The sequence below is a fragment of the Glossina fuscipes genome, unplaced genomic scaffold (assembly GCF_014805625.2).
Source record: "Glossina fuscipes isolate IAEA_lab_2018 unplaced genomic scaffold, Yale_Gfus_2 114, whole genome shotgun sequence".
Taxonomy (NCBI): domain Eukaryota; kingdom Metazoa; phylum Arthropoda; class Insecta; order Diptera; family Glossinidae; genus Glossina; species Glossina fuscipes.
The window spans coordinates 3,527,392-3,553,010 of NW_023998457.1; the positions used below are offsets into that span (position 1 = coordinate 3,527,392).

Here is a 25,619-nt window from a genome sequence, read left to right on the forward strand (position 1 = left end):
TATTATATAAAGCTAAGAAAGTCTATGACTTAGCTAAGCAGCTGATGACGTTCCAGAATAAATGTGAAATATCGATCTTATACTTTTAAAGCTCTGCATCTAATTGTTGTAAAAAGTTTCGCAAACACTTAACGATATTAAATCAATGTATGCAGTGATCACTTGAGCTTCATCTATTTCCTAAATTCGCCATAATTAAAGTTAAGCACTGGAACGTGAGGATGATATATGCATCCACCAAGAAGTAAGAAATCTTTAATGTCTACTAATCGCTTTTAAAACATGCTTTACGTATTCATAATACATAAATTCGGTATTGAAGTGTGGACTGAAATCAAGAACCTGTGCGGCAGGTTTCTTGCATATGCATGAATTATTGCAGCCGTAAGTTTCAACAGCAAAGGGATTGATGCTGAATGCGATTGAATCGACTTAGAAGGACAAGCCATGAAGAACATATGTTATGTACATATATACATACATACGCATATATACATATATATGCACGCACATATATATACATATGCATATATATGCCTGTATACGCCATATACATATATATACATATGCATATATATGCCTGTGTACGCCATATACATACATATATTCTGTATATATATATATATATATATATATATATATATGTGTGTGTGTGTGTATATATACATGTACATATCCGCGCATATATAAAATTTAATTTACGCGATTTGCCTACAATTTCTAAGTGCTACAAGCAAAAAAAAATTTGTATACACTTATCCTTGTGATGACGAACATATATAGCAATTGTTGAGAATATTGTGTGATTGTGAAGCCGTCAGTGTGTCAGTTGACTAATTGATACTCAAAATATTCCATTGATTGATCTTCCGGCATATCATTCTCCATTATGGATTTTATATTATAACCGTTTAGTTTTAATGGATAGAGTCGTTGGTGGCTGCATTCTTGCAGTCGCATATGAATGTGTATGTATTCCAATCCTTTGGTGATCCTTTTTAGAAATTTTTCAAATACACTTTTGAGCATTTTTTCTTTTCGTTTTACGTTTCACTTTTCTCTTTAAACTTATAAGAAGGGGTATAGCAGAATTTCGCATTTTAGCGCGGCCTCAACAACTACATATTTCATAAAATTTAGAAGAGTTTTACCACATAAACACACGCTTATCGAATAAGACAAACAATTATAAGCAAACAAAAAAGTTTACTAAGTAAAGCTTTTTTAGTTATCATTATTATTATTATTATGATTATTATTATTATTATTTTTCATTTACTTATTTATTTTTTGTTTTCCTTCATATTAGGCATGTCTGTGTCTGCCAGGTTGCTAAGGTATGTAATTTTTTTTTTCAACTCCGCGACAAAAACTCACAAATTATATCACTAATGCTGCCTTTTGTTGCTGTTATCTTTGGATTCGTGCGCTTCCATGGTAGGACAATTGTTGGAGTGACGTGCTCGTGTTGGGAGGTGGAAGCTGCTTATCACACATTGTAGCATGAGATTTGTTGCAAATGTTGGAATGATGGTGTTGCAGCGACAGCGGCTGCTGCTGCTGTAGCGGCGGTAAATTGTGGAAAAGTCTGACCTAAATTAGCGGCTGCCGCCACTGCCGCAGCTCCAGAAGTGGCGGCCGCCAAATAGGGATGCATACGTTGCGTTCTCAAATACTGACGATACTTGCCACTCAATTTATCGGGATAGTGATGGTGATGGTGGGAGGATGAGGTCATTGCCGCGACCGCATTATGATTTTGACTGTGATGATAATGATTCTGAGAGTTCGTGTTCGTGGCGGTAGTGACGGCGGTTTGGTTTTGATGGTGATGATGGTGTTGTTGATGTTGTTGCTGTTGTTGTTGTTGTTGCTGCTGCTGCTGCTGCTGCTGTTGTTGCTGCTGCTGCTGCTGCTGCTGCTGTTGGTGATGATGATGGTGATGGTGATGATGATTGCGGCTATTGCCCGACGAGGCGGACGTACTTTGGTTTAATATGGGCGTGGTGTCGGGACCAGCCTGATAATTACTAGGAACTGTAGCCATAGGACTGCGATCCATTAGGAGACCAGCTACCGCTGCCGCTGCTGCTTGGCTGCTATTTGATGATGTAGCTATAGCAGCTGCCGTCGCAGTGGTAGCAGTTGTTATATCTTGTCCTGCTGTTGCCGACGAATTCCACATGGAGCCGACACTTATACATGACGAATGATGCTGCTGTTGCTGTTGTTGTTGTTGTTGTTGCTTATTGCTGCTATTATTCGTGGTTGCATTATTATTACTACTGTATATACCACTGCCGGAGATCATAGCATCTCTTTTACCAACATTAGCAGTTTTGCTAACATTGCCGTTGTTGTTGCCACCGTTTCCATTTGAAGTAGCCGCAGCAACATTTGCATTATTGTAAGATGACATTATATGGGCAGGTGTTATATTCGAACGGGCTGCTATGGCAGCGGCCGCTGCCATTTGATCCCATTGTGAATTGGTTTGTGGTTGTTGTACTATTAAATGTTGATGTTGTTGTGATGGATGATGACTTTGGCTTGTACGTTGTTGTTGTTGTTGAGTTTGAGAAGATCTTTGAGTCGATCTCCGCAAAGAGGAATTGTTGCTATGTTCTATATAATTATTTGCAGCGTTACTAACAGCTACCGGATTCGTTGAGACGGCGGCATTTTGGGAAAGAGTATGATGTTGCTGCTGCTGCTGTTGTTGTTGTTGATTTGCAGCAACCGGATAATGAGCCTGCTGAGACATTTGTGACATTTGCTGTTGCTGCTGCGACTGTTGTTGCTGTGTATGCCTGAGTTGTTGCTGTTGCTGTTGTTGCTGTTGATGTAAGTGTTGCTGATATTGTACAGCAGCAGCGGCAGCTGCTGCTTGCCGCTGTTGTTGTTGTTGCTGACTTTGATGATGCTGTTGCTGCTGCTGCTGCTGCTGCTGCTGTTGTTGTATAACCTGAGTTTGTCTAGCTCTTCTTGTAGTAGAGGCTAAAGTGTTTTGTGTACTATTTACCGCCGTTACCCCAGCTGTAGTACTTCCCACCCCCAATGCAGCCGCCGTTGTACGTGCTGCCGCCGCGGTAGGCATGTTATTTACAAAGGGACTACGCCGCTGCGATTCCATTTTACGAAAATAGCACGGATGTATCATCAGCAAAGGTTCAACACGTTGACCCGCCGGCGGCTTTGGCTGATTTGGCAGTTCGTATTCAACACTGCAATCAACATGCAACGGAATGCTATAATCCTTTGAGGAGGATGATGATGATGAAGATGACGACGTCGATGACGATGATGAAGTGGTTGTGTTTGCGACCACAACATTTGAAATTGTATTATTAGAGGCGGGTGTTAAAGCTGAGATAGAGGCATTTTGGTTACTAGAGTTGTTGTTATTATTGGTTGCTGTAGAATTATTACGTTGATTGGCAGTCTGCGAGACGGCGGCAACAGCAACAGCCACCGCGTGATTTCCTCCAGATGCACCTACGGCATTTTGTGAGGCTGCTGATGCCGCCGCCGCCGCCGCCATAGCGGATGATAAACGGCTTGAGGTCTGTTGTTGGTGGCTATTATAATGGCTTTGTTGTGGCTGCTGCTGCTGCTGCTGCTGATGTTGATGCTGGGTCTGATGATGATGATGGTGATGCCCATGAAGTGAATGATGTTGTTGCTGCTGCTGCTGTTGTTGCTGATGATGATGGTGTTGCTGTTGCTGTTGTTGTTGATGTTGGTGATAAAGCTGTTGACTATGATGATGCTGATGTTGTTGCATCACCGAAGTTTGAGCATTCGTCATGCTATGGGTGGCCAGTGTAGCCATGTCATAGTTAGCATAACAAGCTGCCATAGTCATTTTTAAATCTTTTTTTGTTTTTTTTTTTTTTTGTTTTCTTAACTTCACCCTTTTCTAATGAAACAAAAGATCTCTTTCTAGCTTTTTCGTGTCTTCCGTATTAAAGGGGATAACACAAAAGAGGGAGGTGGTGGGTCGTTAACACAGGTTTTTTTGGAATTTTCGGTTTAAACAACACTCCAGCACTCGTATTTCTTCTTTTTTTTCTCTCTCTTAGATGCTTTTAAGCATTTTTTTAAGATCTTTTTTATTATTTATTTATTTTTTTTACACAAAAACAAAATAATTTCTTAAATTTTTATTTTCAACTTTTCTTCTTGTTGTTTTTTACTTATAATTGGCACTGGTAATCCAAGCATATGGTGTTTCTGCTGTATTTTATATATGTTCATATATATATATATATATATTTGTATGCATATATATCCATTTGACAAATAATCCAGGAGGAGGTTTTCCATATATACATATATATGTATAAATATATATACATATATATATATATGTATAAATGAACGCGGTGTGTATGTGTGTTTGATGCTAATGATGTATTTAATATATATATTACGATTAATAATTTTAGCTGCTGCTGCTGCTGTTGTTAAACAGGAACGTTAATCCATTAAATGTTTTGATAAATATATATATATATTTATATGTATGTATTTGTAGGTATAAGTATGTATATATTTACTACTATATACTATTATTATTTAGCAGGTATTTAAGTTATATTTAATTACTTTTTACTAAATTTTCTGTTTTGCTTTAAATATTTTTGCTTGATTTTTATCCCTTTATTTTTCTGGTGTTTTATTTATTCTTTCTTTCTTTTTTTTATTATTTATTTTAGTTACTAATTCAACCCGTATTATAATGATTCGTGTTGCGATTTTCCTTGTTTAAATGGATATATGTGGTAATTTTTGTGGTTTTTTTCTAATAATCAGTCTTCTATTCTTTTTGTTTTATTTATTTATTTTATTTATTTATTTATTTATTTATTTTTTTTTGCTTAATAAAAAATTACTTTCTGTTTTATTTTTTTGTCAGTCTTTCTTTTTTTTTTTTTGTTTTAATATATTTTTTTTTAAGCGCTATAGTTCTCTTTTCTTTCAGGTTTTATTCCGTATGTGGCTGTTTAAGACGCGACGGCGTTTTTCATTAGACAGTGTTTTGTATTCTTTCTGTTTTTTTTTTTTTTTTCTTAATTTACATTAAGGGTTCAACGATGTTGAAGTGTCTGTCCGTTGGCAACGAGCAGTTTTAGGGTTATGGGAAAATTCTTCTTTAGTATATAAGCGTTTGGTATCGACAATGACGTTGACGTTGTAATAATAACATTTAAAACATTTAGCAGAGCATAGCTGCTTAGTAGTTCGCAGAGTCATTATACGTAATCCTACAATAGCCCGAAAAATAAGAGCAAAACGACACACGAATTCGGTTTTAGGTTCGTCTTCTCTGATAATTGTAACTGGTTTTCAACTGATTACTTCTCTCTCTCTACAGTTATTATGAGAGCAATAACTGTAATGTACATTAAGTTTAACATTTTCTCTCTCTCTCTCTTTCTCTCTGAGAGAAGTTGTTTTAAGTATTGTTGTCTTTTTCTTTACAAAAAAAAACAAATTTTTTTTGTTTTTCTTTTGCGTTAAACACGCTATACTTTATTTGCAAAGAACTTTTTTTTGGACTTTCACGATTGAGGGTCTTTGCCCATATAATCTTCACAAACTGTTTCTTTCTTTTTTTTAATATTATTATTTATCACAATTTATTTGTTTTTATTGTATTTTTGAATTAAAAAAATGTATTTGTTGTTGATGTTTCTTTTTTTTGTTTTCAATTGAATTTCATTTATAAATTATGTATAAACATGAGCTCTTATTAGACGTTATTGCCTAACATTTTTAATACACCTTTACCGTAAGAGCTCTCTCAACCGACTGCAAGAGACTTAGCTATTGGTTTATTGGTTACTTGAACATTATGCGAAAATTTTTTTGCTGACTCAGGCAAACATGCACACGCTCTCGACAACTTACAGACTCTCTGTTAAGGGCTCTCGTTCAAAAACAAAAAACAGCTGTTTTTCGATTTATTATGTAAATCTCTCTCTTCCTCTCTTTCTCACTCGCTCTTTTACTCTCTAGATAAATAATTCTCAATATTCAGTTCTCTCTCAAATTTCATTTATCCATAGCTAGTAGTAGTAGTAATGTGATAAAATTTCTCTTTTACTCTTCGACTTTAAATATTTTTTAACCACCAATTACATTTAATGTATGTCTCTATGTCTCTCATTAGTTGTTCGGTATATTTGCCATATTTATTTGCGTTCTCCAAGTAACATCTTGTTATTGTTGTTTTTGTCATTTCCCTTACAATGTATTTGATTTCGTATATACAATACATATACAAATATATATTTTTCGTAAATTCAGCCATTGTGGCGGCCATCTTTATATATATTTTTTCTTTTTTTTTTTTTTGAGTTTAATTTATTTTTTGAACTTAAAATGTGTTTGCGCGATTGTATATGTGTGATTTAGGCTTATTTTCACTTAAAAAGCAAACAAACGAACATAGATATGTGTGCGCTATCATCATATGATTTAGTTCTCTCTTTCTAACATTTTCCACTCAATTTGCATGTTTTTCGGCGTTGTTATCTATATTTGCATCTAAGCGAGTGCAGTTAACATTAATAAGCTACATATATATATATAAGCATATTATATAGATAATATTGTCATTGGCTATTTACACTGGTCTTTTTCTTTAGGTCTTTATATGCTTTGACGGGAAAGCTTAAAAAGTTACAAGTAAGGTCCTTGCTTCCAAAAAAAAAGAAAAGAAAATACGTGCATAATTTCATTACTTATGTGTTATTGTTATCAACAAAAGATGAGGAAAGAAGTAGCTATAGAAATTTTGTCTTTCTTGGCAGATCTAGTTCATGTCGCCGCGAAAGTAGGAATTTTTTTTAACGGCTCACTTCTTCCAGCAGCAAAACAAAAAAAAAAAAATTACAAAAAGGAGTAAAAAAGAATAAAATTTAGAAGGAAAATAGCATAGCTTTTAAAGAGCAGGGCAGTTCTCAAAAACGAAAGAAACCCTTTGCCACCCTGAAGACAACCTTGGAAACCCTTGGTGTGGTCAACGTAAAGGTCATTTCTCGAAATCCCTCGAAGTGAATTGATTTATCATTTATTGAGCTTAGTGTGCAGTTCTTAAAATCTCTCAAAAAACTCGTGTCTCAAATATTCAAGGTCATGTTACAGGCTTAGACTGTTTCAAAATAGTCGTGTCTTCAATATTCAGCTCATGTTATACACAGTCTTAAACTGTTTTAAAATAGCCCAATCTTCAATATTCTGCTCAGATTCGATCTGTATATTCGTAAAGAATTGCATGAACGGTAGGACATTATTTTCGGTCTTTAAGTGTTTCAAAATTGCTATGTTTTCCATATTAAGGCCATTACAGGCTAGATCCATCGATACAAATGATTACAGCCACGATGTAACAATCATTTCGAATCGAGCGTCGAAATTTCTAATGAGAATATATTGAAATCTCAATGCTTTTTAAAATAATCTGGATCTTGATATTAGATCTTCGAACGATAATATCTTGCATTTTATATGAATAACTAACTTATACTTATTAATTAAACATAATTAAACTGAAGCGAGTAAAAATACTATAATGAGCCACGAGCCATCATTAAATACCCTACATCATGCCACAGTTATTCATTCAACGACGTTTTAATACAAGACTTTGTATGGAGTGTGGTTGAAAGAATGATTCGATCAGAATCTTTGGTCAAAAGATCCAAATTTTACCCAAAGAGCTCACAAGAAAACTAGACGGACAGATTGGGTTTAGATCACTGCAAAAATTGATTCTGAATCAATCAGCGTAATAAGGAATGATTTTTCTTAGGTCCTTCTGGGTGTTGCATACATCCGCAAAAACTTAATATATCCTTCTACCACAAGCGTTGTAAGTTTTAAAAATGAAGAAAAGATGCACCTATAAGGCTTTTAACTTTGTAAGTAATCTTTGGAAAGTACGTGAGTGCAGGAGATTTACATCTTCAAATAAATTTAGATATATTTTAATAATTTCAGATTGATTTAGAAAATTTAAGACGTTGTAGATAGAGTGTAATTCACTATAAAGGTCAGTTTATCTAGTAATTCTTTTCTTTCTTTCCTTTTCTCCAAATTTAAACCAAGTTTTAGTTTATTTAAGATTTTTCACGATTTAAAAATGATTGCTTTGAGATGCAAATAGAAGAGATTTATTAAGAAGTAATGAAAGACAACACTCTACAATTTGAAGGGAGTGAAAATATCAGTTATTTACAAATTATTCTAATTTTAGAAAGTAACTGAAGCAAAGCGCTAAAAAGCAAATCAAGCCCAACTTTGTTCTTCTAATTAACATGTCAGCTGCGTAACGGCAGTTTCATTAAATTATGGCTAAATGTATTCCGCTATTTCCGTCGATTAAATACGTGAATGCTTTATAGAATCTCCTATGGCATATTTCATTACAAATATATCATAAATTTTCCATATCGAATCCAATGAGTATAAAAAAAAAAAAAAAAAAAAAAAAAAAAAAAAGAGTCAAAAAGAAAATGCCGTCGGCAATTCATTTATACATATATTCGTATTTCTTTCAGTTATATTAAATTTTCGCTTAAATTCATATATACTTTTCATAAAAACATAAAAAACAAATCAAAACACACTCCCTCATACCCACCACATGCTCGCTAGATATGAAATTATGCCTGCATATAGTAAAAACAACTGTGAAGCTTCATTTATAAAAACAACAACAATGACAACAACAACATCATAAAAACAGTCTAAAAACATGAAGGTCGTTGCCATAGCAGTCATAATAAACACACATTTATACGCACAAATACAAACGCGCATAAGCAATAAACAAAGAAAATAAATACAACAACAACAAGGAATGCCGATTGAAGTAAAATAAAGTAAATCGTAAACTAATTGGAGACGTTTATGCTATTTTCGCTCTTTCCAAAATAACTCGCACACTTCCAACAATAACAACTTGAAAAGACGAACCGACAAGAGAATAAAGCAATTTCCAAACATGCGCACTCTCCACTCTTCAATTTATATTCGGTTTTTTTCTCTCTCTCTCTCTCTCTCTTCTCACAAACTCAAAGAAAATCAGACCGGATTTGTGTTGGTTTTTTTTCTTTCTTTTTTGATACAACAATAACAGCAACAATCAGCATAGTGTGTGAGTCAACTTTTATTTCTTCTCACAGAGTTCATCAGCTGTTCGAGTTACTTTCAAGTGTTGTTTTTATGAATGCCGTCTGTTGGTAGTTGAACGTGTGTATTTATGTGTGACCATCAAAAACAAAACAAGTTTTATAGCAAATCAGCTGTTTTTATACTAATGACTGCATATTGCACATACATGTATACGTACGTACACACTCGTTTACGTACAACGCATGCATACAACAATCCAGTACTACTACTACTACCATCTTAAGTAAAGAATTGTGTTTACATTGTATTCCAAATACATTTTATGGAGGTGTGTTTCTCTAGAGTTTGCTCATTCAAATCAAAGTAAAAAAAATTTACGCAAAATACGTTGAGAACTTTTATGCTCTCTCGCTCTCTCTCTCTCTCTTTCTCTCTGGCTTTCCTTAGATGAGGAGAAAATTTTTTAATTTAGAAGTCATACTACAATGAGTTTATCGAGCATGCCTTCAGTGAGTTTTTTTTTTTTTTTGCACCTAATTTTTAAAGATTTTTCTATATGAAAAAAAGAAAAATTAAACATTTTGCTGCAGTATGTAATCTCTCTCCCTTTCGCTCTCTCTCTCTGCCTTGGGTCTTTCTCTTTTTCTTAATTTGTGTTTCTTTGATTAATATTTGTCACAGTAGGAGAAACTTGAGCTTAATAAGAACTTTAAGAACTTTAAAAATGTTGTTGCTGTTGTTATTGTAGTACTAATTGTAGGTATGTGGATATATTTAAACGTTTGTATGTGCGTATAAGAGTGTAAATATGTGTGTGGGAAAAATCTTTTACTTTGTCATTTTTAGGGGTTAGTGAAAAAGTTTCGTTTTCTTTCTCTTCACTTTTTGGCAAATTAAATGCGTTTGAAGACTTTTAAAAGTTTTGACTACTACTCACACTATCGCAAGAAATTTACTTGAGAAATTTTCTATAAATGTCACAAGTGTCGGAGAAATATCTTAACTTTTATGAAAATGCACGTAATAGATTTAGAAAGAAAGAAAGAATGAAAGCAAGAAAGAGAGAGAGAGAGAGAGAGAGAGAGAGGGAGAAAGTTAAGTACAAAATGCCACCTATATTTTGACACATGACTGCTGATATTTTTTTGCGTCCTAACGTTAGGTATTCCTTTACATAATGCGAAGCTTAGGAAGTTTAGCTACATCCTCCCCATGTTATACATGGTAAATAGATTTGTCATAAATCTGTGCAAATTGGATATGAAAATTTTTGGATATGAAAAGTCATGCAAATTGAAAACAACTATAAAAATGCTTTCTAGTCATTTATTTAATGTAAACTTAGCTCAACACATTTTACACAACAAGTTTAAACAATCACTCATGTCTACTCTACGCCAAAGGCAAAGGAATGATTCGTTAAAAAATTTATTAAAATAATTTCTTTACATGTTTAAGTTTTTTCGTCTGGTTTTATTTATTTTATTAAATTTATTTTATTTATTTGTTTATATTATATTTCTACATTTTTTTTTGGCAATGATTGCTACTGCTATAAAGTGCTTTCATTGCATTTTTTTTTTTTTTTTTTTTTCTATGTCTCTTGCACTTTTTCAAAAATTGCCCTCGCAAACAGCGTAGTTTACTCATGTATCGTAAATTTTACCAAAACACAGAAATTAGATTAAGAAAAATAAATGACTTCCAAGGTTTTTTATACTCTACAGCACTTGTGGTAGAACAGTATATTCCGAAGCTCTTGAGATAGACACGGATTTTAATATACCAATCGACTCTGAATTATTTTCTGAATAGACTTAAGTTTGTCCGTCTGCCTGTCCATCTTCTTTCTTTTGTCCATGAATTCAAGATTTTTAAGATATTTTGATGACTTTTTTTGATCCTGGGACGAGTGCTAATGGAAATAGTTTACATTTTATTAAACTAATCCACCCAGGGTTACTTCTTCTGTTCGCCGCAGACGTCACATTGTTCGAGATATTTTGATAAAATTTGAAGGACCGGCACGTTTTAGTCCAAGGACGAACCATATTGAGCATGCTTAGGATCGGATCAATTTTTGGACCACTTCTTATCTAAATGGTTGAATGTTGGGAAGAGTTGAAGCATCGATTTAACATTGTCGCATTGTCTGCCTGTTCATCTGTTTGCTCGTCCCATTTGCTTGTGCTTAACTTAAAGGTCGCATTTTTCGAGATATTTTAATGAAACGCTATTGTTATAGGGGAATAACGAAAGCAAGTGCTAGAGGATATTTAATGGTGAGCCGTGCTCCGCTGTAATGTTTTCACATGTTACTTTTTGAAAGTTTAGTTTTTACAAACTGTTTGATAACAAAAAGCGGTGGTAGAAGTAGTGTATAAAGGAATCGACTGATTTGGGCGATTAATTAGTTAACTCCAACCGATTGCAAAGCTAATTGCAAAAAAAAAAAAATGTACTGAAATTTACATTAATTTTTTTCTGATCAATAATTTTTATTGAAGTTTATTAGAGCTTTACCAACTAAGACATTACGTATATATTAAGTAAATATTTATATTTACCCGTCAGTACTCTAAAGAATTTTATATACGTATATATAAAGTAAATAATAAATATAATCTGTGCAGAAATGTATATACACAATTTTGTAGGCTATCGAGTGGTAGTCTTGCGAGATATTGAAGAATTTTTAAAAACCTTTGAAAGAAATTTAGTTAAGCGCTAAAAAAAATTCCTCGAATTATGACAAATTTTTGTACATTTTGAAAAATCAAAAAAAAAAAAAATTAGTAAGAAAACTATATTTGGTCGCGACCGAATCTTATACACCCGTTATTGGTACTCTAAAAGAGACCAAAAGGGAACAAAAAACAAAATGTAATCATTTTGTTTGTTACTTTATAGTATTGCATGGGTTTGGTTGGTTTTTATTCTTTTTGTACAATAAAAGTGAAAATTTATATTGTGCATCCGTTGCAGTTTATGATCAAAGAACCAGAAAGCCGGGATGTCAATCAATCGGTAAAAAAATTTCGTCCCCAGTACAATATAAGGGCAAGCTCTGAGTATATTCCGACTTTCATGCCTTTTGCCCATAAACTGCAGGAGACATACGATGAAAATTTCCGTTATATTGCACTGTGGTCGGGTCCTTTGATCGGTCTGGCTCATTTCAACATCAATCTGCTCGCAGCGACTTTCAATATTTTGCTAAATTCGAAGCAGATATCTCCATTTTTAGGGTCATAAGTACTTTTACCACAGTAATCAAAAGGTAAATGGGCAGACGGACTGACAAACGTTTTTAAAACGACACAAATTTTTTATACTATTTATATGGTCTCAAGAAACTTCTTTCTGGACGCTGCAAAATATCCGATATAAGAATGAAATTATACTTGTCTATAGGATTAAGTGGGCGTGGCCGATTTTGTATAAGTGTTGCAGGATTACTCATAGAACGTAAATGTAAATTTTTCTTATCGCGATCTGTTGTGTTTTATAAATAACAAGCAAAAAACTCGACTTTCTTTATTTTTGAAAGCAGAAGTGGTCTTACGTTATATCGCACTGTGAGCGTGTCCTTTGAGTAATTTGGCCCAATTTTAATAGGAACCTATGTACAAGGACTTTCACACGTTATACGAGATTTGAAATCCATTGCTGCATATTTGCGACCACGGAAATGTTTACAGTAGACGGACAGACAGAGTGACACAGTTAGAATTTCGGTTTAGAATTTAATGATGAAGCTTCTGGGTGCTGCAAACATTTTGAGAAAATAAGAATGCCCATCTTCATGATGGGTATAGGAATAGTAATTAATTAAATTTAATTATGATTACTTGTTAATTAGTAATTTATACATAATTAAATTACTTAAATTTAATCAATTTAAAATGTTTGCTTATTTATCAATTGCAAATTATAAATTTTTTTTTATTTTCTAAAAAAGTTGCGAAAATAAGAGACATAACTGCCTTTTGTATGTAGAACTATAAAAAATTATTATTATTATTATTTATTTTTTTTTTTTGCTGCAATGGCTATGCGGTCATTTTGCCTTTTTATATATGGTTATGACATTTTTCTTTTCACGTATTTAAGCTAATGCACAAATATTTGTAGAATATGTTTTTTGTAAATAACTTCAGGAAAATAACTAACACGTTCGGGCCTGCAAAGTAACCCTACTCGTTAAGATATTTCAACAACAGAGTCCACTTGGTGTATAAAAAAAAAAAAAAATCAATGAGGCAATAAAAATTAAGAGAAGATAGGAAAAGCCTTACAAATACAGACACAAGCTTATACATATATATGTATATACAGGGAGTCTCACTAATATTGGATTCTTTGACTCGACAAAAAGTAAACGCCTGTTAAATCTAGTCCATTGTCCAAATACAAAAATTTATTTTACTACTTCGTACTACTTGAGAAGACATGTTAAAATGTAAAAAACAACAAACCAAACATTATTCCAGTGGACTAGAAAATTAAATAACTTCAACAACTCAAAGAACATAGCGTCATTAATATTGGATTTTAATACCCTACGTCACATGTAGTGCAGGGTATATATGCGGCCTTATGTAACAAGCAGAAGGGTTTAAAATAGATTCACCTTTTATTATACCGATCGGATCAGAATCATAGTCTAAATTGATTTAAGCCTGTCTGTCTGGCTGTCCATCTGATGTAAATTTGTGTTCAAGCTGCAGGTCGCAATTTTTGAGATATTCCGATGAAATTTAGTATAGTGACTTGTTTTGACCAAAGGAGGATGGGATGAATTAGACCGCCGTGTCCCCCAAAATAATCAATTTCTTCCGTCCAAGCTCTGAAGAAAAGACTACAAGAAGAATGGAGTAACGTCCCCGTTTCCTGTACAAGACGAGCTATACAAACGTTTAAATGTCGTTATTAAGCAAAAGGGGTACCGCACCAAACATTAACTTTTAATAATGCGCTGTGTTTCTTCTTCGCATTATTCCTTATATGGGAATATGTAAGATCATTATACCATTATTGTACATCTTATCTTCGGTGATGGTTTCATATATTGGGCTTTTCTGCTCTACAAAGGATCAATTTTCGTGAAAACCGTTATGAGGGTGGGATCCAAAGGATAGGCCGACGTGGTCAAAATTTGGTACTATTATACGCTTTTCTCGTATGAACTTTAGTTTACGTTATATGAGAGGAGATTCAAAACTTGCCCAAACCGATCCAAAGTTTTCATAGAAATTTAGAACGCCTATATGCTACTGCTTAGTCACTTTTGCTGAGAAATTTTGAAAAGTTGTACTGTTTTTCTATATAACGAGTTTTCAGAATAGAGGGTTATATGGGGAGTGTGTCGATCTGAACATTTTCAGTAGCGTTCGTACTTCGATCAAGACACGTCACTGTACCAAATTTCACCGAAATGTCATGCGACATCAGACGGACAGACGGACAGACAGGCCTAGATCAATTCAGATGGTGATTGTGAATCGATCGGTATAATAAGAGGTGAGTCTATCTTAAGCCCTTCTGCGTGTTGCATACGTTCGCACTAACTTAAGCCAACGTAAGTAGTGTAGCGTATAAAAATGAACTTGGGAACGTGTTTTTCTTTTTCATATTTTAATATGTATTCCCTAGTTGTACAAAGTAGTAAAATAAATTTTTATGTTTACACTATGGAGTGGGTTTGACAAGCGTTTATTTTTTGTCGAATGAAAGAACACAATATTAATGAGACTCACTGTAAATAAAAAAAACAAAGTAATATATATTAAATTAGAAAGTTAACATCTTCATAAGGCTAAGATAATTGAAAAATAAATTAACTTAAAACTCTAAAAGATAAATGAATTTCGATAGTGTGCGTCTTTCTTCCTTATAAGAATTAATCGAGCTATTAATAAAATAATTTACTAGGAGTTAGTTTAGAAAGTCTGTAAAGCTCAAGTTTTGAAAAGAAAGTAATCTTTTTGAGAAGAATTAATTTTAGAGATATTTATGAGGGATTTATTTATTTGTACCTCACCTATATGTGTCAGCTACTGTTTAGATTCAATTGAACTAAGACTATGCGTTAACATTAAAGCTTTAATTTATTAGGTCGAGTCAAAAGTAATTACCGTTTGTTTTTGCATTCGGGACTATTATGTATGTATGACCTTCTTCCATTTTCCTGGCAGTTTATCAATTCCTCTCTTGTAAAATATGATTGGTTTAGACTGGAAGACAATCCAGTCCGACAGCCTGACTGATTTGACCTTCAAAAAGTTTCGTAAGTAACAGAAAAGGTGACGACAAGGTCCCGCCAGTAAGGTGGTTGTGGTTAAACAGATCATCCAATCTCAAGAATTCTTCCTTGAGTTATTCTTGCTGTATATATGATCGGACACAGTAGTGTAAAAGAATGGCGTTTTTGCGATTGACAAGTGCAGGATGCTTTTCATGGAGTTTCTCTTGCACTCTTTGCAGCTGCTGGACGTATTTATCCGTAGTAATCGCGAAGTTTGATTACAAGAGCTCGTAATGAACTATACCTCGACAATCCCCCCATGCATACACTAATATCGTTTTCGCACGGATATTTCCTTCCGGATCTGGTAGGGGTGGTAGATTTTTATCAAGCCCATGTCGTTTGCGGACGATATTGTCATGGATAACACATTTTTGTTGTTTATAGTCCTGTGTGAAAAAGGCTCGGTTTTTATTCTTGAGAGCACACTTGTGGCAATCTTTGTTATACCGTTTATTGAGATTGTCAGGCACCCATACTCCTAACTTCCCGACTTTCTCTAATTTCTCCATGATGGCGGCTAACAGTTGACTGTGAGGTATTCAACCTCTTTGTTATACCTCTTGTTGGCTGCCGTAAATTTTGCTCGCATATTAACTTTGACAGGTTGTCGTTAAAGTCGAAAGGACGTACCGTCCTTTAAGCTGGTATCTCCAGTATGGAATTTTAGAAACCAATTTCTAACTGGCCGATCAGTTATCATTCCTCATTTATATAGTGAAAACAAAAACTCCTACCCATCACCGAAGGATGAAGTGTTTGTCACAACGATTGCAAAGCATTAGAGACCCCACAGAGTATATATATTCTTGACCAGTATCAAATTCTAAATCGATTTAGGCATGTCTGTCTGTCCGTCGTATAATATCCGTTGTAAACATTTTCCTGGCCGCAAAAATGAACCCATCGACGTCAAATGCGACAGAAACATTGAAAGTTCTTGGACGCAGGTTGGTATTGAAAACGAGCTAAATCGGTCGAAGGATACGCCCACAGTATCACGTAAACTATTTTCAAAAGGAATAAAGAATTGATTTTTAGCTCGTTACTCATAAACTATACTAAGTAAATGCACAAAAATTTGGAAGCATATTCTAAGGGCGATGCTGTAGCATTTGGAAAATGCAGGAAATGGGAAAAATTGACCACGCCCATCTCATGTATCATACTGTATCAAAATTTTCAATACGTATATAACGCGCAAAAGCAAGCATCAAAAACCCTACAAAGTAGGGTAGTAGTAAACATGTCTGTCTGTCCACCTGTCTGACTGCGCAACTGTGCAGTATTTGTGGTAAACATTGTCCCGTTAGCGAAAATAAAGATATCGACTACAATTTTGTAAAAGAATTTGGAATTGAACTAAACTTTTCAAAGGGCACGCCTACAACGCCTACATGTCTGTACAAGAAAAACATTTTTATTGAATTCCTTTTATTGTAATATTATTCTTCTGAAAATAGCAGAGATCAGCTGCGCCCACTCCATACTATAAAGCATGAAAATGTTGTTCTTTTACTCCTTTTGTCGTTTTTTTTACAGTAACGGTGGTAATGGGTATAAAGATTTAATTTTCTTACTTGTTTATTTTTTCAATTGGATTTTAGTTACAAAATATTTTTCTCTTTTCTCTGTTTATGTTATTATATAATTACGATACAACTAAGAGTTGCTTATACCTTAGTTACATAGCTTGTCAACAAATATCAATAAATTCCTTGTGCTATATAAACTATATAAACTAAAAATTTGGTCATTCATTTAATTGCAGTCAGGAAACTTTAAATAAAATGAGATTTTTGTATCGCTACCGGCTGTGCACTGTTAGAAGTTTTTTATGAAATTATTCTCAATAGATAGAGAAATGTTCTACACATTCGCGCATGAACCATTTCGCTATTTAGTGATATATGGACGGACAATGACCAATAATTCTTCTTTTGCGAATTTTGCCCGGAAGTTAAGCGGTAACATAAAAACCTTTTTGCTTTGTAAGCATTTAAAGAAAAAGAAAAAGAAAAAAAAAAAAATTGGAAAAAACTGCAGTTAGTTTGATTTTTTATTTTTTCTTTTTTTTTTCGTGTCAGGGAGATGGTCATGAAAAACCAACATTGATGTGATAAATGACTCAAACTGTGTGCGCATATGAACGTTGGTTGGCATAATCAGCATTAAAGTCTGTCTGGTTTAGTCAGAAAAGATTGGTTTGGCTTTTTGCTGCTTTTGACTCTATACGGGGATTTTTCGCTTTTATTTATATATTTTTCTTCTTTTTTTTTGCTTTAAAGATTTAGATAATTCGGCTTCGGTTTGTTTTTTTGTTTTTTAGTTTTTTCAGTTAAAAGCGTCGAAGCTTCTGTATGAACTGGTGCCGAGTTTATAATCAAACTTATAAAAAAAAAAAACACAGACATACACACACACACACACACACACATGTAAATGCTCATATAACACCAAGTTGCAAGTTTATGCTGCAGCATAAAAGCAACACAACAGTAGTGATATTATTAAGTAATGCTGAAAAGGAAAAATAATGAAAACAACAGCAACAACAACAAAAAGAAGAAAAAAAAAAAACACATTTCAAGCAAACCGGTTGTGTCATTCAGAGTTGTTGAGGCAGCCTTTGCTTTGGTGAAGTAGTGCGCATAAAATAAAAGAAAAAAGAAGAAAAAAAAAACTTTTGCTTTTTAATTCTCTTCAAAGGGGTCCCCCATATTGGCTGCTGCCGAGGTTCATGTTGATGATGATGATGATGATGATGATGATGATGTTTAAAGGAGATAGAGAAGTAAGGAAGAAATATACAAAAACGTGATTTTTTCTTTTGTTTTTTCTTTTTGTTGCTGTTGTTGTTGTTGTTACTTTGCTTTTAAGGTCGGTTTTAGGATTTCTTTAAATGTTTAGCAGCAGTCATGTTGAATTTTTTTTTTTTATTCAAAAAAGAAAAAAAAATAAACTACGAAGGCTTTCAAAGAAATCAAAAAGAAAAAGAAAAACGACTAACATTACTTTACAATCTGCAGTAAAATCGTAAATTTCTTAATTTTTCATGAGCGCTAAAAACGAATACAATGTATGTTTTGTTATTCTTGCTTGCTTGCTTGCTTGCTTGTTGTTGTTTTGATTGTCTATAAGGTAAGGTAATCTTTCCAAGTAAAAACTATGTGAAATGTTGTGAATTCTATCTAAGCATAGCTCGTTCATTCATTGCGTCTTTTGTTCTCTTGTTGTTTTTTTTTTTTTTTTTTTTTGTTGATCTGTTGGTATCTTAGTTTTATTTTAACAATTTTCTTAAATTCTATTTCCCTAAACGGTCGCTGTTGATGGACGGGGCGATTCATATAATCAAGCCAAACCCAAACTCAAACCCAAGCAAATTTAATTTACCCGCTTAAAGTTTAAGTTTAAGTTTTAATGAAAGAGAAAAAAAACAAATGGTTTTTACATTTAAAATATCTATCGATTACAGCATCTGTTCATAGATGGTGACTATGTTCATTTATTACGTGACATCAAAGCTGGCAAAAAAAAAGCTAAAATTTTCCAAAGTTTTTTGCTTTAACCATTGTAAGAATACTAGGTGGGGAGTGCTATTATCTACGCCATTCTACCTATGGTCGCCTTTTTTTCTGTTTGCTACAACAGTTAAACTTATAAATGTTAGAGGAGAGGTGACAAATCCTTTTGATATGTACGAGTACAGTTCAACTCTGCATAGAAATGCTTGACTTTTTACCAGTCCGTTAATCGCAATTATATTTCATCAGGATCACTTGATGTCATTGAAAAAAAAAAAAAAAATGGAGAAAAATCCTTTTCATCTTTTATTTGGCTGCATGGATAGGCGACTAAAACGTGGGAAAATATACAAGCGTATGTATCTTTAGTTATTTTTCTTTCTTTTTTTTTGCTTTGTCATAAAAATCGTCTGAAAACATCATCAGCTTTAAAAAATTTTATAAACTTTTTTTATAAGACTTCTATGTATTTTTTACAATGACTCTATGCGCTTTTTTTTGATAGAAAACCAAGTAAAAGCACACTAATACATATAATGGCTTCTCAAGGTAGGGCGAAAAATAGTGGACCGATTCGAAATATTTTCAATAGCTTCGGTTCTTGGCATAAGGTACAGCAATGTATTAAATTTCATTAAAACATTGAGAAAACACATGTGAATAAAGTGGACACATGGACAGACAAGCTTGGATCGATTCAGATAATGATTCTGAGTTGATGAAAAATTGCGACTTGTAGGTTTAGCAGCAGAAAAGAAAACAGACGGACGGACAGACAAGCTTAAATCGATTCAGCTAGTGATTCTGAGTCGATGAAAAATTGCAACTTGTAGGTTTAGCATCAGAAAACAAAACAGACGGACGGACAGACTAGGATAGAAAGTAATTTACAATTTATCGATAAACTGCGACCTGTGAATACAAGGGAATAAAACCAACCGACGGACAAACCAGCTTACATTGATTGAGAAACTGATTAATAATAAAAAGTGCGTCTATCACCAGTCTTTCAGGATGTTGTAAACATCCTCGTGAAGTTGATGTATGCGCATGTTATAAAGAGTTGTTTCATACTATATAAAAATATTGCGTCCAGGTACAAATCTGGTGTAGAGATTGGCGAATTTCCGCCACACGACAAATCTGAATGCTTCAAAGTAAATGACTTGCCAAAATTGAGATTATGTAAGGCAAACATAATCTCTATCGACCGAACCTTCCATAAACATTTCGATTTTGTTGATTGGCCAGTATTGAGGTTAAACCTGATCTTTTTCATATTGATTTGTTTCCAATCAACAGAGACAATATTTAAATTTGTATAGGGAACTATGGTGAATGATCAACGTTGAGAATATTTCGGAAAGTTGAGTTTGAATTTCACCTCGCGCTTTCGTATAAATTTCGACTGTTACTGGGAATAAATGCGAAAACTAAACGAAACGAAACGAGAACAAAGTGTGATTTGCGCCCATCAGCTGCAAACGGAAAAGAAAAGGATTCGTTGTGCATTTCGAATTTCGCGCTGATTACAAAATAATTTGTACTTATTTGAGAACGAATATTCTAAAAATCATACTAGAATATCTACTTCGCGTAACTTAACGAAAGAGCAAAGATAATCGTATATTTACTGAGAATATTTAGGTCTCGTAACCTGTAATGAGCGCACAGGATATCTAGATTGCCTAGCTGGCAAGCGCTTTTAAAGAGATCAAATGGTTTTATTTCCTCGAATTCTGTTAGTAGAGAAATTAGCAATACTTTCCTTTGCCCAAAATTACATTCAATTCCTGTGCCTTCAGATTATCATTATGTATGGTACTATCCTTGCATCGGAAAGCCCCCTTTCGAAAGTTCAATTGTGTGTTCTACGGCGTGTTCTTCGGTTATTCGTAGCAACGAAAGTCTTACCGATAGTTGGTTCATTGCACAACGACGGACAGTTCCCCTGGAGAGGGCAAGCAAAAGTTCCGAAAGTCATTTGCTTATGGACTTTGTTTCTACATAGTGAACTCCTTTGGAGGTCCAAGATATACACAGACTTATGATGCACTAAGGGGATAGGTGAAATACTAATGTGACTGAGGACACTCGGCATAGCCGAAACGATGCTTCTCTTTGGACATTGAAAGTTGGAAGCATGGAAGGAAATTGCTTGGATTTCCATGACATTGGATTATCTGAATGGTAGGGTGGTTAAGCTGCGTTAGTCCGATAAAGCGGAAAGCTTTATAATGGGAACTAAGGAAGTCGCGAATGTGAAGGTCGCCCCGGACAGATTATCGATAAGTAAGTTTCGCTATTTACCGACTGTCTGCGTGAGAGCGACGCAGTGTCGACCGGTGCGCATAGTCCGCAAGGAAGACCTTGGCGGTAAATGTGGCAGGTAAACTACGCTTTAAATATTGGGATGATAGATGCAATCGTCCATTGGCTCATTACCAATCTCCCATATCTGGCACTCCAAGTAGGTAGTACAGCCCTTTAATTGGTGTAATTGGTATTGTCCTGCTTTCTGCAGATCGCCGGCTAGCGAAGTGCTATCGAGCTTCGTCTAGCTAAACCACATGAGCAAGTGTAACCGTTAAGTGACAAAGCAGTCAAGTTATGCAACATCTCAGCCTATTCGGCGTTGTACTTCATCAAAATCGATTGAGCATCGCGATGCCTTCTCTTCTTTGCTTTATCAGATGGAAACTTGAGCATCTTTTTTGTTGCCGATTTTTCACTTTCATAATTTATGACCAATCACTAAGCGGATATCTCCTATGAAAGTCGCTGCATGAAAACATCAAACAGATAAACATGGCTCTTCATAAAAATCAATGTATACTTAAAATAACGTTATATGAAGCTTCAGCGCACCTATGTATATAAAAAGATTTCCGATAAATATTTCTGACTGTCACCAGCTTAGTCTGCGCACAATATTCGATGATTAGTAGAAAAAGAAAAAAACGAAGACAAAAACTAAATAACTTCTCGCTATAGGTTTCCTTAAAACCCTCGCGAGAGAGAAAAAAAGAGAAAGCCTTAGAGCTTTTGAATTCTGATTTCATATTTTATTAAATATTCTTTAAAACAGATTCGCTCTGTTCATTAAACTTAGCGACAACTTGAATGCCCGAGTATCGTTGTTAAGCTGATGTTTAATGAGCCGTTTAAAAGTCTCATTTAAGACAATTCGACTTTGACATTATCTTCGCTTAGCGAAGCCCATATATATGTACATATTTTAATAAAAATTATTCTTATCTCTTTCCTTTATTAACGAAAAAGTTTACCAATGTGAACGTAAAGCTGACCTTTTTTCTTTTTGGGGAAAAATACTAATGAAAACAACTGCCATCATCATTTTTTACATAAGGGATATGAGGGATGATTGACGTTGCGTAACTAAGCAAAAAAAAAAAATAAAAAAAATAAAAAAAAAAAAAATAACTGAGCACAGAACAAAGTAAACTTCAACTGAATCTAATTAAAAATTGTTACACTAAAAGAATGTAAAGGATAAAAAAAATATATGCATACATATATACGTATATATATATATATAATTATAATCCTTCAATTTACACAGAATAGGGGAGAACTAATGTTGTCACACGTAGACAAACATACACACACACTCAGTCGTACAAATATATATTGTAAGGAAGAAGAGGAAAAAAAAAAAAAAAAAAGAAGGCGGCCCATGTAAATATGTACATAAAATGATAAATTTTTACAATTAATGGTTAAAAAATTTTTTCGCCGTCTCATTATTATGCTGACTGAAAGATACTATAAAAATGAAATGAATGAGTGACGCTGGCAATTGCCACACCACTACCACCACCACCACCACCACCAGCACCATGCTGAAGCCAAACCAAACCAGCCATCACAATACACTAAAGTATTAAACAACGTACAGCATGCCTACACATAATTGGCCCCCATGGGCAATGTAAACGCCGACATAAGCCCATCCACATCGCACATTGTACCAGCCTTCCCCTTGATGGCTCTGTGTGGTGTCTCCCTCCCCCCCTTCTCATTCAACCACATTATCATCATCGTCGCCGTCGTCATCATCAACATTCAACATTAGTAACGGCAAGAGCAGCAGCAGCGGCAGTAGCTAAAACAGCCTCAGCATCACTATACCAAGGTTTTAAATTTTGTTTACTATGCTTTGTATGTGTGTGTGTATGTGCCTGTGTGTGAGCAAACTACTCAGCATACGTAAGCATGAATGAATGAATGAATTATAAGTGCTTGTAATGTTTGTGTGCGCGCATGTGTGTGTGTGTGTGTGTGCGTAACTGTGTGCGTTTGTTTGAATGTTTTGAGACACAGACAGCCAGCCACGTAAAAGTTTTGTTAAGCTTTGCACAACTTATGCACATTTACGTATTGCTTTTGAACTTTGTCTGCACAACAGTTTTTCTATTCCCTGCGTCAACTACTGTTTCAAAAATTAAGAGAAACAAGTGGGTGAAAAGAAGTAGAAGAAGAGGAAGAAAGGAGGCCTTGTGTGTTGTGATTTATATATATATATATATATATATATATTTTTTTTCTTTGTTACTTTTCTAATTCAAATTTAAACTCGTTTATGTCATCATTTCATTGACGTATGCAAATGTCATTTAACGACCCGATCCTTAGTGATAAACTATTTCAAGCCTTTTAAGCGAACTTTTGAAACGGGTGCGAAGAAGAAGAAGAAGAAGAGAAGAGGAGAGAGAGAGAGAACAGGATAGAATATATGTTTACAATAAAAGTATGGAAAAGTTTTGTTGTTAGAAAAAAAAAAAAAAAAAAAAAAAACAGAAACAAAATTAGGTGTTACTTGGCCATTCTTAAGATTCTTTCGTGTTCTTATTCTTGTTAGTATTTCATTTAATGATCAAACCTTTTTTTTTCTTCTTACGCACAACATGTTGTTTTTGCTTTTTCATATATATATATGAAAATACTTTGCGAATAGATTTTCGTATAAGTTTTTTTGGGAATTTCTTCTTCTTCTTCTTCTTTTTTTTTCTTCTTAGCTCAGTTGACGACATTTTCTTGTGCTGCCAAGTGTAAATAATTTCAAATTTACACAAACTTTCCATGCATAACGGAGTTGTAATTTCAAGCGTTCATACATAAACATATAAACATACATGTACGTGTAAGTAACTTTGCATTATTTCTACAAGATTCATAGAAATCTTAACAAAGAAAAAAAAGAAAAAAAAATACTCTTGAAAACTACCTTTAAGAAGAGAACAAGAAACGTGACGGGGGCCGGGACGAGATGGAAGCAAGGAGCAAATATTTATAATAAAGAAAAATTTAAATTTTATTCTACCAAAGTATGTTAAAAAAAAGGAAATTCAAGAATTGGCAGGAAAAAGAGAAAAAAAGAAATTCTTTATAATAATAATAATAATAATAATAATAACAATAATAATGCCAATGAATTTATTTTCTGCGAGTTATACGAAACAATTGCCAAATAACGTTCTTATAATGGGAAGGAAGACCCAGAGCCATCGTGCGGTAGTTTAGTAGTATATATAATAACCGTTACTTACATTTTATATATAAACACGCAGCAGTTGACATTTTAAACACTGGTTTTCCACTACAGTTAATGACATAACAGCTACTACTACAACAATAACAACAACAACAACAACAAGAACAAGCAACCATCTCTGAATATATATATCGTTGATATCTGTTTTCTGTTCCTGGTTTCTGGCAGCTGATGTTGTAACACGTCAAACGGAAAGCAGAAAACGACAACAACTAAAAATAAGAATTATTCCGGTGTATGTATGCATTAGTGCAGATAACAACATGGAGCTGTGGTTTTTTCTGCTTTTTTGTTATTTCTATTTTTTTTTTTATTGCATTGCATTGCATTGCATTGCATTGCATTTCTCTGAAGAGACTTTTTTTTTGTTTGTTATACTGTGTATAAGGGGACGACTATCAAATAATTTTACGGGCTTGCAACACCAATCTTACCAAATGAGACGACGTAACACAACACGCTCGCTTACTTTCAAAACGAAATGAGATAAATTGACAACGAAGGGTAATAACAACGACAATAACAACAAATACAAAGAAAAAAAAACAAATTGCAAATGATTGCAAAAAAAAAAAAAATAAAAATAAATAGAGAAACATTTGCCTTAAGGCAAATCTTTGAGACGACTACTATGTATGTATAAACTTCAAATGCAAAACATCCCGAATTAGTTCTATGCGGTGACACACAGCATTCAAGTTATACGCGAGCTCAAGATATATCTTGAAACATGAATTGTTCAAAGAAATTGTTGACGTTATGCCTGATGTGAAAGTGCTTCGAGACAGTTTTACATAGTCTAGTCTTAACGGGAATTCTGTTTGATTATAACATTTCTGGAAAATTTACATTTGATATTAAAATGCCTTGAAAAGATTTATTTGTCTGTTTTGATCTCCATATAACACAAAATAATTCTGTCTGATCAATGATGCTATTAAATCATATCGCAATAAGCCAGACGTGAAGGTTGCTTTCATTTCCAATGTATCGTGCAACAGTCCACAGTTCAATATTGAGTTTATATCTCATCTGAAACTGTTTCGAGAGCAATCGATTTGGCATAGAT

At 33.9% G+C, this 25,619-nt stretch overlaps 1 protein-coding gene across 1 annotated transcript; it reads right to left on the bottom strand.

The window, feature by feature from the left end:
- Positions 1-635: 635 nt before the first annotated feature.
- Positions 636-4,129, bottom strand: LOC119640033 (centrosomal and chromosomal factor). Its single transcript, XM_038037807.1, has 2 exons — positions 3,704-4,129; positions 636-3,619 (listed from the first exon to the last, which is right to left on the bottom strand). Exons 1-2 carry the CDS (start codon positions 3,863-3,865, stop codon positions 1,490-1,492), a joined length of 2,292 nt encoding a protein of 763 aa, XP_037893735.1. The 5' UTR covers positions 3,866-4,129; the 3' UTR covers positions 636-1,489.
- Positions 4,130-25,619: the final 21,490 nt, after the last annotated feature.